Genomic DNA, 13,780 nt, shown 5'->3' on the forward strand with positions numbered 1-13,780 from the left:
AGACTGTGTTTACAGTTCTCATATAATACTTTATATGCACAGTAATCGGAATTAATATGGGTTGTGCAAGCTTATATAGGGTGTTTCCTAACTTTTGAATGTTTAATTTTTTTTTAATCTGATGCATGTCCATCTGTGCAACGTTTAGTTGTGAAACAAACGGCATATGGTGGCAGGGCATGGCATAATGGCATGTTGCTGCGTAGCCTAGCAGTATTTGGTAACAAACGGTGAGGCAAGTGGAGTGCAATGATTTTTGTAGCACAGATACAATGTGTATCAGTAATATGCTGATAATATTGACATTGCACACAGAATGCTGCACGGGGGTCCTTGGGCACTTGGCTTGTAGGTGCAAGCTGCTGAAAATTTCTCCAGCGTTGCTGCCGTGGAAATGGCAGCTCAGTGGGAAGGGTCCACCCCTGCCCCAGGTGTTCTCTAGCTCCCCTAGCAACTGCGTTCGCTCTTACGGAGGCCATGGTTGCCTTCTGAAGCCTCAGTTGCTTCTTGGACCTTTTGGCTGGTTTCAACCGAAATTGCCTTAGCATCTCAGTACCCGAAGGTTTAGAAATTTAACGAGTGAAATCACTGCGAGGAGCGACGAGCCGCTGGGTGTCTCTCTCGGGTGTCAGCCGTACAAAGCGGCCGTACGCGTACGTCCACGCGACAGTGCGATGGGCCCGCGCTTTGCTCGTGCGTGGCGTGAAGCGCGGCAGAGCCTCGAGCGGGCGGGGCGGGCTCCTCCGGCGGCGGCCTGCGGGGGCACAGCGACGAACCGCCACGCTGCGATGGAGCAGCTCCTCCGGCCGGGCGGGAGGCGGCGCGGCACAGGCCTGGGGACGGCGCGGCGGGGACGGTTTGGCGCCTACCACGCCGCCCTCAGAGCGGTGCCAGGGCCGCTGGCGGGAGGCATGGCGGCCGTCGGCGGGGGGCGCGCGCGGGCACGGCCGTCAGCGGGGGGCGCGCGCGAGTCCCCAGCCGCGGGGGAGCGGGGCGCGAGAGGGGCGCCCGCGGGCTTGAAGAGGCGGCGCGAGTCATCAACCGCCCCTCCACCCCGCCCGCCCCTCGAGCCCCCCGCACGCGGCCAGCCGCCCCACCCGCCGAGCCGCGGCACTGGGTGGGGCTCCTGGAAGCCGCCAACCCCCGGCGTCCTCGTCTCTCCGAGCGGCGGAGCCAGGAGCCAATCGGCGGGCGGGTATCGTGTACGCAACGGCCAACAGGAGCGACTCTTTTAGGACCGCTGCCGGAGCCCCTCAGAACGGCGGGGGACGGCGCGGGGACTGGGGCAGCCGGGGGCGGCGGGGAACGCCGTCCGGAGCAGGTAGCGGCCGCCTCAGCTGCGGCGGGAAGTTGGGGAGAATCGGCGCGGCTAGGGGCCGCTGGTTAAGCCGCTCCATCCTCTCCTGCGGTCCGTGAGGGGGGCGCGGAGGGAGCCGGCCGCCGTCGCGCGTTTCCGGGAGGCTGCTGAGGAGGGAGGGCGGAGGGAGGGAGGCGCTGGGGACGGGGAGCTCTGAGGTGCGTCGTGGTGGTGGCGGCCGGCAGGGCCGGAGGCACTGTACCGGTTCGAGGAGCTCGGTTGCCGGGATCGATGCTTAGTAAAGGGGGGAACCCTAAATGCTTCTCCGGGCGGCTTTCTTAGCACCGACGGGTTGCAGTCTCGCGTGGGTAAGGCCGAAAGCCCTGGAGTCCGCGGGGGCCCGCTCCACCTGCCGCTGGGCCCGGAGTCGGAGGGTACCACCCATCTCCCCACGCTCTTCCTCGTCCGCCCACCTCTCCGTCTGCTCTGCCCTCCTGCCGCTGGATGGGCCTCTTGCGAGCAGCGGCGCGCCGGCTCTTCCTGCGAAGCAGCTCCGGATTCCCCCAGTTCCGTCCGTACTGCCACAATAGTTCCTCTTTCTCGGAGCCCGTGTAGTTGCGGGTAGTGCAAAGAATAGTCTTACAGGAAAAGGTCTCAAGTTTCTCTCCCGCTTAGAAGAACGTATGTGGAAGAGAACCGAAATGGCCTGTTTCTTCAAACATGGGTCCCAGTAAAATGGGTCTGTGCATCAGGAGATAGTAGATCGAGAGCTGTGATAGCTCTTGGTGTGTGCAGCAGTCCCTGACTCTGGGTAGAGGCTCGGAGTGCTTGTGGAGCAGGAGCCGTGTGGGTCTGCAGACTTTCTTGAGTGAAGTTTAAAGTGTGGCTAATTGCAGATGTACACTGGTTGGTAGCAAACTTATAATTGAAACCAGCTTGAATCCCATGGAAATAGAAACCTTTAATTTTTTTTGACCTACTTCACATCTTTAGCAACTGGAAGTTTTTGATATTTTAATAACTGTTTCAATAATAATTAAAATAGAAGTGCAGTATGTATGAGTTTCACTATCTGTGACATCCATCAATACAGTAGCAGGTTAGAATTTCTTGACCGACCCCCAACTTTCCCAGTTTGTGTATCACATCTGTGCTTCGTAGCTGAGATACATAATCTCCAAATTGCTGACATAATGGTATTAGGCATATATTTCTAGAATCTCTACTCTTCAGCTTTTCTATCCTGTTTTTGTACCCTCCCCTCAAGTATAGATGGCTTAAAAATTAGCACTTTCTCCACCTGAAATCTCCCACAACTAGGCATGAAAGATTGACCTTGTGTGTGGGGGGGTTTTTTCTCCTAGCTGCTGTAGAACTATAAAGTAATATGCAAATCTAGGTCAGTAACTCTTTACTACAAGTACTTTTGTCTTTATTTACCTTATGCTGGTCTGCAGGTCTAACAAAGCTTTGTTAGAGACAATAATTTTAACAGTAAAAGCACAGTGGGGCATTTGTTTTCCATTAAGCATGACAGGCTAATGTAGAGGCATGTTTTGGACATGATAAACACTTTTCCTTCCTATAGTTACAAAAAACCTCAACCTGTTGACATCTTAATCATCCTAAGTAGCTGATACTTGTCAATAGAAAGTTAGCATTGAAGCAAAACTATAACTTTTATAATAGTAAAGGATTTCTCCTCGTTCAATACTTAGTGTTCCTCAGACTTTGAAAATGTACAGGGTATCTACTAGCCAGGTGTGAGCAGAGGTCACCAATAAGAGTCAGTTTTATAGTGTAGCTCCTGACAGTATGCCACGATGCTGCTTAAAAGAGTCATCTCTTAAAGTTGGAGTAATAGATGTCTTGAAATACCTGTATTAACATTTCTCCTGCAAATGGAGAATCAGTACATCCGTATAACCTCTTAGCTCCTGAGAGGCCAAACTGAATCACCTCCTGACTACTATAAATCAAAGGGTCCTTTGTCATCTTCCTGTTTGAGTTTTAGCTCTTGTAGGAACTCATAGTTCCTCACAAGCACCATGCTTCCAGTGCTTGAAAGGGATCTATAACAAACTAAAATGGTTATGCAGCCATTTGGAAAGTTTAAGCAAGTGCTAAAAAGTGTACTAGATGTTGTTGAAGACACAGCTGTATTGTTGCAGTGATTTCAGATTTGGTTAGCTTCTCCAGCCAGAAATTGTGTGTTTGATTTGTGTACATATTTGGGGTTTTGTCACAAACTATTCAGTGTTTGAGGAGGGTCTGTGTTCAGTACAGTATGCCTGTTACTTGTCTGCAGGAAGCAGAGCTGCTGGGTAACTTAAAGCAAACAAAAACTTATGAAAAGGAACCAATATCGCCAAAACTTGTACTTGGTTAGTTTGGTACTTTGTAGGTGGAGGACTTAGCTCATGTAATCCTTTAATGGCTGGGCATGGTTAGTACCTTCATGTACTTCCATAGTGTTTCTCCCAGTTGCTAATTTTGAGCCTTGCAGCAATCGGGCATTATTACAGTCCTCCAGCTATGCTTTGTTTTGCCTCAGCGCTTTTAAAGTTTGGAAGTTGGCAAACAGTCTTAACAAATACTAGTCTCTCTGAATAGACTAGGTATTCCTATTTAATTTTTTTTTTCTGACTGTTTCCAACCTGGGGTTTATAGTGAGGCCCTCTTTATAAAACTGTTCTTTGCTTTTGTTAAGCTTTTTTTAAACTTTCTGAAAGAGTATGTGACTCCACTGGTGTACCCTATTACTTTCTTCCTTTGAGTGTGGGTAGAAAGACTATGCTTAGCAGATCTTGCTTAAGCTGCTATTTGGTGTTGGTAGCTATGTATTCACTACATCATGCCAACCTTTCCATGTCACTGTTCATCTTGGTGTTTGTAAATTTGTAGGGCTTCTTGTGCAAGAGGCATAATGGATAAATCCAAATAACACAGCCATTAGTGAGCCCTAACCATCTATGAGATCAGTATCAGCCACAGAAGCAGAGTAAATACCTCTCTCCTGAAAAGGAGGACAGAGGCTTGATGTGTCCTGTTTAATTGGTCTTTTAAACAGGACTCTTATTTGTCCTGTTTGTAGGACAGGTAGGCAATCTGTTAGTAGAACTTGCTTTAACTATGTATGTGTTTAAGCTATTTTTAAAGGTAAGAAAACTTCGAATTTTTGGCAGGGTTTTGTTCTACATGTATTGGTAAACTTTTGTTTTGGTGGTGGTTTTTTTTTTTTTTTAAATAAGGTGATTAGGCTTCAAATACAACTTGATTGAACAGTTGTCAGATAAATGAGTTATTTTTAGGTTTCAGAATTACTGGGAATTTCTGCAGGAACATAGTGGGAGAGGAAATACCTTTATTGATTTGCAGTGGAAAGCCATTGAATTGCACCATGTTAAGACATTCTACTGTTTGACTGTGGTTTTGCATGAAGAATTTTGAAATGGCTCACGTAAATATTAAGGAATTAAGTTCTTGGTTACAGATGTGGAGGACTTGACTGTAACTTTAATGAAGAGTTCAAAATCTTAACTTTTTACAGCTGTCCCTCAGCTTTGAATATGTTTATTATGGGTGTAGTGTTTACTGTAAAGGCACTAGAAGTCAGGATTTGGTGAAATATGATCAAGGGCATTTGAGGATTTTCTTGCAGAGGTAGAGTTAGTGAATTAGTACTAAACATTCACATGTATCTGTCAAATAATGCTTTATGGGTTTTTTTGGTGGGGGGAGGGGAGTTGGGTTTTTTCTTCCCCCGTAAGCGTTTTTTTGAGAGGAGCTGAGAGGATCAGCAAGGTTGATCCTTTTGGATTTCTTTTTCAATTGTAAAAGGTATGGAAAAGTATGGAAGGAGCCTGGAAGTGTTGGTTCCTAGGATTTCAAATTAATTGTGTAATGTCTGTTATAAAATGTGACTCAAGCCTTTTCACTCCATAATAATATGTATAATTTAGAACAAGGGAGGAATAAGATGTGGGGTTTTTGTTCTTGATGAAGTATTCTGATTGTAAATGCTTTGTTAATGAATTTAATCATACATGCCAAGGCTAGTAAATGACTAGCTCAGATGGCTTAGTCTTGTCCTTCTGATGTTTTGAACAGAATGTAATTGCAGGTACAGTTCTCGAGTAGTTATCTTTGTCCTGTCTGATCAGTATGATGAATGTGAATCTGGGTTTTAATTACCTGTATTTGTCTCTTACCTGTGAAATGATGAGCCACTTGAATGTTGTTTGTTTCCCCAGCACCCCCTTCCCTCTACGTGTTTGTTTGGTTTTTTTCTTTCCAAACTACTTAAGAACTGTAAACCTCCCTCCATATCCCCTCCCAGTAAAATAACATTATCACAGTAACATCTGCAGCAATAATCCTGCTGCTAAGATTTTTCCTGGTAATAACCTGGACTGGATATTTAAATACTGTTGTGAAGGCTAAATTGATGCCTTTGGCTTATGTTCTTAATGAAATGAATAAGAATTGAGTGATCTTGGAGCTTCAGCAGTTTATGTAGTAGTCAGCTGTAAGCGTTACTCCCCTTATTGTGTTGTATGTAGGTTCTTCAGAAAGGTTTTGTTCTCCTTTCAGGGTTAACTCAAGAGTCATGATTTATGCAACTACCTTGATAAACAGTGAGGCTTTATCTTGTAGTCCTTTTGTAGCCAAAAGCACAAGTGAGATTGCTAATGTAGATTTCTAATTAACTTAGATAAAATGATCTGGAACTATGATCCTGCTCAGTGAATCTTGAATCTGCCTGCCTATTGTTTTCCTAAAACTTGTTTGAAAGCCCTCTGAATGTACTGAACATGTTTCCACATGAACTGGAGATAGAGTATAGCAAATGTTCTTATGTGGTATGTGCTTTACTGAAATAGCTTAATTTCTGGACTGATCTATGCCTTCTGTGCAACTTGAAGAGATGAGGTTAATTATACCAAAAGATACTTTTTTCCTTCAACATGCACTTGAAGACTAAGCTCAAACAGAAAACAGTTCAGAAAAACATCAACTTATAACCTAATTATAAAGGGAGAGTAAAGGAGAAGATTTTTTTTTTTTTAAAAGCAGGTCTACTTTATTTGTGGACACTTTGTTATGTAAGCTTTGACTCAAGTATATTAATTACTCTAACTGGTAGGTGTTTCAATAGATAAATGATGTAAAGTAGACAAATTTCTTCACTGGTAGTAGGTTAGTCTCTTTGAACATCTTCAAGATTGAAGAATATAACTAGTTTGAAATGTCTATTGGGTTTTTTTTCAGAACTTTTCTAGTATACTGAGTGCCAGCCACAAGTTTGCCGTGTTCCACACATAGCTTTGGATCTTCTGTTGGCATTTATACTGCAGTTGTAATGACTTAGGTATAATCTTTCAGATTGATTTAGTTTGTAGAGATCATCAATAAAGGCATGTTGGTATACATGAGGGAACTTACTATTACCCTGAATCCACTCTAGTGATTTGTCTGGTATACTACTGGGCATTAAGGCAGAGACTAGCTAGTTCATGTTAAACTGGTGAGCGCATTTTGATAGTTCTCTAAAATTTGGTTGTTCCAATTAGCTTCCAAACATGGGAATGTGTTTTCCAGCTCCTGGAGGTGTGTTAACTTTCTTGACAGGTTTATCCTGCAGGGGAGTGTGGCTTACAGCTAATAAAGAAAATGACCTTACAGAGGGTAGATAAGAATGTTGATGAAGTTTGAAACACGGATAAGCCTGTGTTTCTGCTAGCTGTGGGAAGAATCACAAATTTTCCACGTGATAGTGAAGTTTGGAATAGGTATGCTTTAAGGTTGACTTACACCAAGAGCAGTTTACAACAGGAAATACTCTGTTTCATCGTTTCGGTCTCTACTCATCTGTTCAAACAGTATCTGTCACAGATAAGGTTTCTCAATGGATATAACCTTGAACTGCGAAGACAAACTGTCATCCTTTGGTGATATGCTGGATAGGTATTATCGAAATAGGGCAGATCATTGACCCTTGTGGTTGTTGAAAATGTGGACATACTGCTGATAGCGTTCATTGATTTACTTTTGTGGAAACAAGGCACCAAATGGAATGAGACATGATACCATGATATGACCCAGGCTTCTCTTTCTGGCAGTAACCTTGTTTAGATGAGTTAAATATTACTTCCTTTGTTGCCTGAATCTCTCCAATCTCACTAGTTCTTAGATTTTTTTTTTTTGACCTGCTATAGTGTCCTTGCAATGTGGCAATTGAAGTGCTATATGAGGGGCTTCTGTAATGATTTTTGTCTGGTATGGATGCATGTGTGTGTAGTGTTTAAAAAAAAAAAAACCCAAAACAAAACACCCCCCACCCCCCCCCCCCCCCCCCCAAAAAAAAAACCCTCCAACAAACTTGGTTTATTCAGCTTTATCTAGATGGACTTAATCTCCCGAATAAACATAAATAAAATGTTTCTTCCACCTTACTTTTAGACCTTTTTCTGTTGTACTGCTGCTAGTACCAAGTTCAAGCTGTCGGAGGGAAAGGCCAAAATTAGGTTTTGAGGCTGTTTTGCAGAACTTTGTGGCTTGTTGCTAACACTTGAGAGGTTGGGAAATGTGTATTTTTTCTATTTCCTGTGAGTGATAATCTCAATATGATTGAATTTGGAGGGAGCATGTTGTTGACCTAATGTTCATCAGTGATAGACTAAAAACGAGACCATTTAATCTCTTAACAAGGACATACATACATATGCTTTCTAGTTATTGGATTTAGCATTTAAACATTCAGTGGAACTTCAGCAGGCTTTCCTGGCACTTGGAAAGCAAACCTTCAAGCATCTTGATCTGTGTTTGGACAAATCTGAGAATTGATCTTTTTCCTGTTAAAAACAGAATTGTCCTTGTTTTGAGAGTCAGAGACCTCCGTTTGAAGCAATGAGTTAAATATTGCTGCCGTGGCTTTGAAGGCAAACAGAGCTACTGTTGTGTGCTCCATAACAGCACTTGCTCAGCACTGAACACTAGAATTTTTTTACAAGATGGGGAATGTTGGCTAGGATCCTGGAGTGTGGGTTGTTTTTTGGTTTTGGTGGTGGGTTGTTTTTTGGTTTTGGTGGTGGGGTTTTTTGTTTGTTTGTTTTACTAAAGTGCTTAGGAGCCCTTAATTTATCAAAGGATAGCACCCTTCAAATAAGCAGTATCTTCAGAGCATCACTGTTGGTTTAGCCTTGTACCTGTGCATTCAGAGTATCCTAGCATCAGTTTTTCTGTAGCAGCTCAACAGAAGCTTCCTCTACCAAAGGCTGTTTATTCCTACAAGGCATCTGGTAATTTTGATCATCCCTCTTCTAGGGCAAGAATCCTTTACAACTGTCAGATTTCTTTTCTTGACTGTTATTATTTATTAGCTCAAAAAAAGTAGCTATGATACAGGAATTCAGATATTCCAGATTCACGTGTTTTTCACACACACGTGTGCATTAGGCAGTTTGTGCGTTTGAAGAGGTAGCTGTTAACAAGTCATTGGATAACTGGTGAAAATATGTATTACTAGTTAATAGCTACAATTCAGCTATTGCAAACATGCAACAAGTTGTACTTTAAAACTAGATAAAACAATTGCTGACACTTAAATATTAACCTTAAAATGCTAAATTTGATTTTGCTATATTGTCTTGCAAGGTAGGTATCTTTTTCGGGACCTACTCCATCTTGTTATGTGTTAGAGGTCAAACGAAATTTCCACTGGTAACGACATCTATTTCTGAAATGTTTGGGGTTTTTTAAAACAAAATTATTATGTAGTTCTTCAGTAATTTGCTGTCATGAAGAACTTTAAAAGGTAACATATTCTACCTGTGAGATAAGTCCCTTCTGAGCCTGAAGTTAGGAGCTGCCAACAGTGTTTTGCTAACTGGCATGTAGAGATGCATTCTCAGAGAAGGCAGAGAAAGGTAGGTGGAGAACGGGAACATTCTTTCCCATTCCTGTGGCTGAGATGCCCTACTAGAAAGAAAGGTTAAAACATAGGCTACTGATTTCAGACTTTCTTCATTCACACCTAGATTCCATACATGGTTTTTTACACTTAATTCAAATTTGGTGCTTCTAGGCAGGTCCCTCACAATCCCTGTATTTATTGCTGTAACTCCGGCATCAATGCGTACTTCTGAAAAGGTCACTAGTTCTGTTTTCTAGCTGGAATCTTTTAAAGAAATGGAAGTAGAAGACAAATTTAATGTGAAAAATTGCTATAAATAAAGTCTACCAAAGGCTGGTTGTCAGAGAGCAGGGTAGAGAGAGAGGGTGTTGAGAGTTTCTCGAAGGAAACAATTCTCTTGATCCTTACATAATAATATTAAAAAATCAGACTGCAAACATAGAGATGTTGCTGCCTCTCAAGTGTGAATGTGAGTATGTATGTATGTTTGTGGGTTTAAGTGAACCCGCTTTATCATTATACTTAATCGTAGCCTTGGATCTTGGTGTTTTGTAGATCTGGTATTCTGTAAGACTTTCAGGAGAATAATACAATTGTTTTTGATCTGATACCAACCTCATACTCAAAGGAATATAGTCAGAAATAACTGAGGCAGGAAACTTTGATCTGTTCTGGCTTCTAGTTTTCTTTGCATCATATGACCCTAAATATTGTCAGTTTTTTTCAGTTAGCTAAAAAGCTGGACTGTACCAATACAGATATTTCCACTGGCAGCATGACTTCTTTTTCATTGTTTTAGCGTTTAGAAACAGGTGTTGAACTGTAGCCCATGTACGGGGTGTTCCTGTGTTTACATAGCTAAAGACTGTGCCCATGTGAAGAGGTTTGCAGACTGAGGGAGCATATGGTATTATGTCAGAAGTAGTAGTAAGCCTTCCTTTGAGGAAGGGCAAGTGAAATAATGATATTAAAGTACTGTCGTAGAGTACAGTAAAGTAGAGTAAAAAGATGTGAATTATGGCTAGGTAGGTAGATTAGTAACAAGACTATGTAGGAACCATAACAAAACTGAAGCTTGGTGACATTGGTGCAGTAATGGTTGCATGAGTTTTTTTTCCTCTCTCTTTGAGGGAATAGAAGTCTTATCCTGTATGTGGGAGCAAGAATGCAGATTTTTAGGAGGAAATGGAGTTGAATGGTATATGCAAAGACCAGGAAAACAAAAGCTATGGGAAGGACATACTTGAATAGTAGAGAGCATTAATTGTGACTTCCAAGAGCTGTGGTGAAAACAGGCTTGTATCTTACATTGAACAGGAAAAAATGACTCATAAGCATGCTGTATCTTGTTCCCCATGCTTTATTGCAGGAGGTGTGCTTTGAAATTTGCATTAAAATCTCTTAAGTACGTGGCAAAAGTGGTTTAATAACTTTTTCCTTCTGTCCACCTCATTCAGTTTCAACAACCTTCAAAGAAACAATTTTGGATGATGTACTGTGGCCAATGGAAATAGTAGTGCTTGTTCTGTTCTAAACTTGCTACAGTATCCCACCATTACGGTTTTTGATGCTTTGCTAATAAATGCAGGAGCTAATGTTGTCAAAGAAGGGAGTCAAAGTAAGTTTTGGAGTGTTGGACAACAAAACGTAAGACTTTGTACCCAGACTGCTGAAACTGGGGCTTGTGCAGCTGATAACTCATTTCTGGTAAGTAATCATTCAGAGCTTGTTCAGAGGCTTTGTCATGATATGTGAAAAGCACAGCACAATACCTTTAATGTGACAGGTACTTGAGATGAGGACAAGTGTTCCAAAAATACTTACTTTTCAGGCAAAAAGTGCAAATTAAGCCTGTTGTTGTTCACTCCTAACATACAACATCTCATGGGTATTTCCTGATAAGTACCTGCTTGCAGTAACCTGCTAGAAGTAAATATATTTAGAAGTTGCATTCCCTTATTCTTGGGTGATAGGTGAAGAAAGGCTCTCATCCTGTTTAGGTATTCAGTGTTGTAATTCTTACTTGCATAACAAACATTCTCCGTCTGTGTTTAAGGAGAGCCATTTGTGTTGGGTTTTTTAGTACCATGGTTTTACGGAATCTGTCTCTTTTGGTAGTGTTTTGGTTGTAATCATTTGTATGTGGATCTGCTATAGGAGACTACTATTAGACTTTCACTGCATTAGCTTGTTATTTTTATATGTCTAATTAGAAAGATTGGTACAACATAGTGGTAGTGTATTCATATGCTACAGTCATCTACAGTAAAAGCTGTTGAAGGGTTACAGTAAAGATGTTGGTGTATTGAACTGAACAGAATGGCTTGAAGTTAGCCTGAGGCACAGGTTGAGTTCTAAAGGTCACAAAGGTCATGGTCCATGGACCACACTAATGTAAAAAAAAAAAAGGTATATTTGTCCTTAGAAAGTCTTTCAGTTTCTAGTATCTAAAATTAGACATAATCTCCAAATGGTTGATTAATAGAGAGGGAAGAAATAATAATTCTCAGTTAACTTCCTAGCTTAAGCAAAACCTACAACACTTTTTTGAGCTTTGTGCTGGATTTCAGTAACAATCCCTTGCCCTTCATTTCATTAGGAGGCATATTTGTGGCTAACTCAAATCTTTTAGTTTGTGTGGGAATTCTAATCATTTATTGGGGGGGGGGGGGGGGGGGCAGAACTTGATTAAAAGGTTGGAAACACGTGGAAACTCTGAGGTTTTTTGTAGTCAATGTAAAACCAGCAAGTCTCATACCAAGAAACTAACTATACCTTCTCTTTGGCCTAGCAATGTTTGTAGGAAGGCTCAGCCTAACGTTGACAGGGGACTTGGCTGACACAGGTGAAATAGCAGGGCCAGCAAACACCACATGACTGGGTCCCTGTCTTCTGTCAATATATTTGAAGTACCTACTTGTGATTATATTTTAATGTTATGACCTTTTAATTTACATGGAACAGCCACTTAGAGTATGAAGGACCATGCACATAGGGATAAAAATAGACTAAAGTTGAGCTATTTTACTGAACTGATTGGGTGTCTAATTCTTTAAGACACTGTTAACAGGAGCAGCTTACAAGAAGATCTGGGATGACCATAGTGATACCGTGGCACTATTTTGGAATGTGGTGAAAAAAGACATCTTTAAGTACTGGTTATAGGTTAAAAAAAAAAAAGGCTTTTAGCCACTTCTTTCAGGTATGAGGTTGAATGTTTGCATCTGTGCCTTTTATTTAGATCTTCTGCAAATCTGAACTCCTAGAAGTTCTTTAATATACTTTTGTCTTTAACTTTTGTTAAGGTCATAATGGTTTCCATCCCTGAATACTATGAAGGAAAGAACGTCCTCCTGACAGGAGCTACAGGCTTCATGGGAAAAGTGCTTCTGGAAAAGCTGCTCAGATCTTGTCCTAAAGTGAAAGCAGTGTATGTATTGGTAAGACACAAAGCAGGGCAGACACCTGAAGCACGAATAGAAGAAATTACCAGCTGTAAGGTACGTGTCATACGCTTAGAAAGTACGTTTCTGTCCTTTGTAGTGTTCTCTTTTGAGAACAACTTTGGTTTGTCTAAAGCAAAACATTGTTGTTAAATGTTTTTCATTCTAACAAATATAAAATCCAAGACCTGGTTGTGCTTCTATGGCTAGTTTTCAGCTTTTAGTGTTTAGCAAAACCAGTATTAGAAAATTATACTGTATTTAGTTCAGGAGGAGAATGTTCAACTGTAATGCAGAATTGAGAAGTACAACAGCTGAGTTAAAACTTGTCATGAGAATGTATAATCAAGTGCAAGAGGCAGTGCGGACTGGGAGTTGTAAGATGGAATTGAGTCCCTTTAGATCTTGAGCAAGTCAGTCTTTTTCTCCTTGTGCCTTATTTCCTTTTCTGTAACATAAGGCTTAGTACTTGCTTTTTCTCGAATGCCCTATTTGCTCTACTAGTAAGTGAGAATATGTAATCTAACAGGTTGTTTAAATAGCTTATGCTTGTGAACAGAAATGTTTGTCTTAAGAGTCTATTATGGCTTTTTGTTAGTTACACAGATTACTATAAACCTGTGACAACACAGGAAAGGCACTGAAATTCTGTGCTGTGGAAGTATCAAAGTGACCGTAGAAAAGATTTTGTGTGCCTGCTGGATGGGGTACTTTGCTCCTGAAAGGACTCATTACTTTAATATTCTGGTGAGCTGGGCTGGGCATTCTTACTACACGCAGAACTATCCATCAGTGTTGTCCGTCATTATATACAGAGCATCCCATTTATGATGAGAAGGATGAACAGGAAGGGGAGAGATTTCTAGCATGAACTTTGCTAAAGCAGAGTTTATTTCTAACCAGACCTTTCTCTTACAGGACAAGGGAGTTGACAGTTTAATTTTTCAGGCTTAGGAAATATGTTGAGGCGCAATGTAGTCTTTACAAAGTGTGTGCTTAAAAGGAATCAGTAAGCAAGTATGAATGCATTTAGACTAGGAGGGATAAGTTGTTTAAAGTAAGGCAATGAATTTCTGCATCTCTAGTTAAGATTAAAGCAGACATGAGGATGACTGTCCCTAGAAA

The 13,780-nt window shown here is 41.5% G+C and overlaps 1 protein-coding gene across 1 annotated transcript in view; it reads left to right on the forward strand.

The window, feature by feature from the left end:
- Positions 1 to 1,178: 1,178 nt before the first annotated feature.
- FAR1 (fatty acyl-CoA reductase 1) overlaps positions 1,179 to 13,780 on the forward strand; it is a 39,548-nt gene continuing 26,946 nt past the window's right edge. Inside the window, exons 1-2 of the mRNA XM_075755235.1 lie at positions 1,179 to 1,321; positions 12,518 to 12,712. Coding sequence (XP_075611350.1) covers positions 12,524 to 12,712 — 189 coding nt within the window. The 5' untranslated portion in view covers positions 1,179 to 1,321; positions 12,518 to 12,523. The remainder of the gene's footprint in view (positions 1,322 to 12,517; positions 12,713 to 13,780) is intronic.

Source organism: Balearica regulorum, chromosome 5, assembly GCF_011004875.1.
Source record: "Balearica regulorum gibbericeps isolate bBalReg1 chromosome 5, bBalReg1.pri, whole genome shotgun sequence".
NCBI lineage: Eukaryota > Metazoa > Chordata > Aves > Gruiformes > Gruidae > Balearica > Balearica regulorum.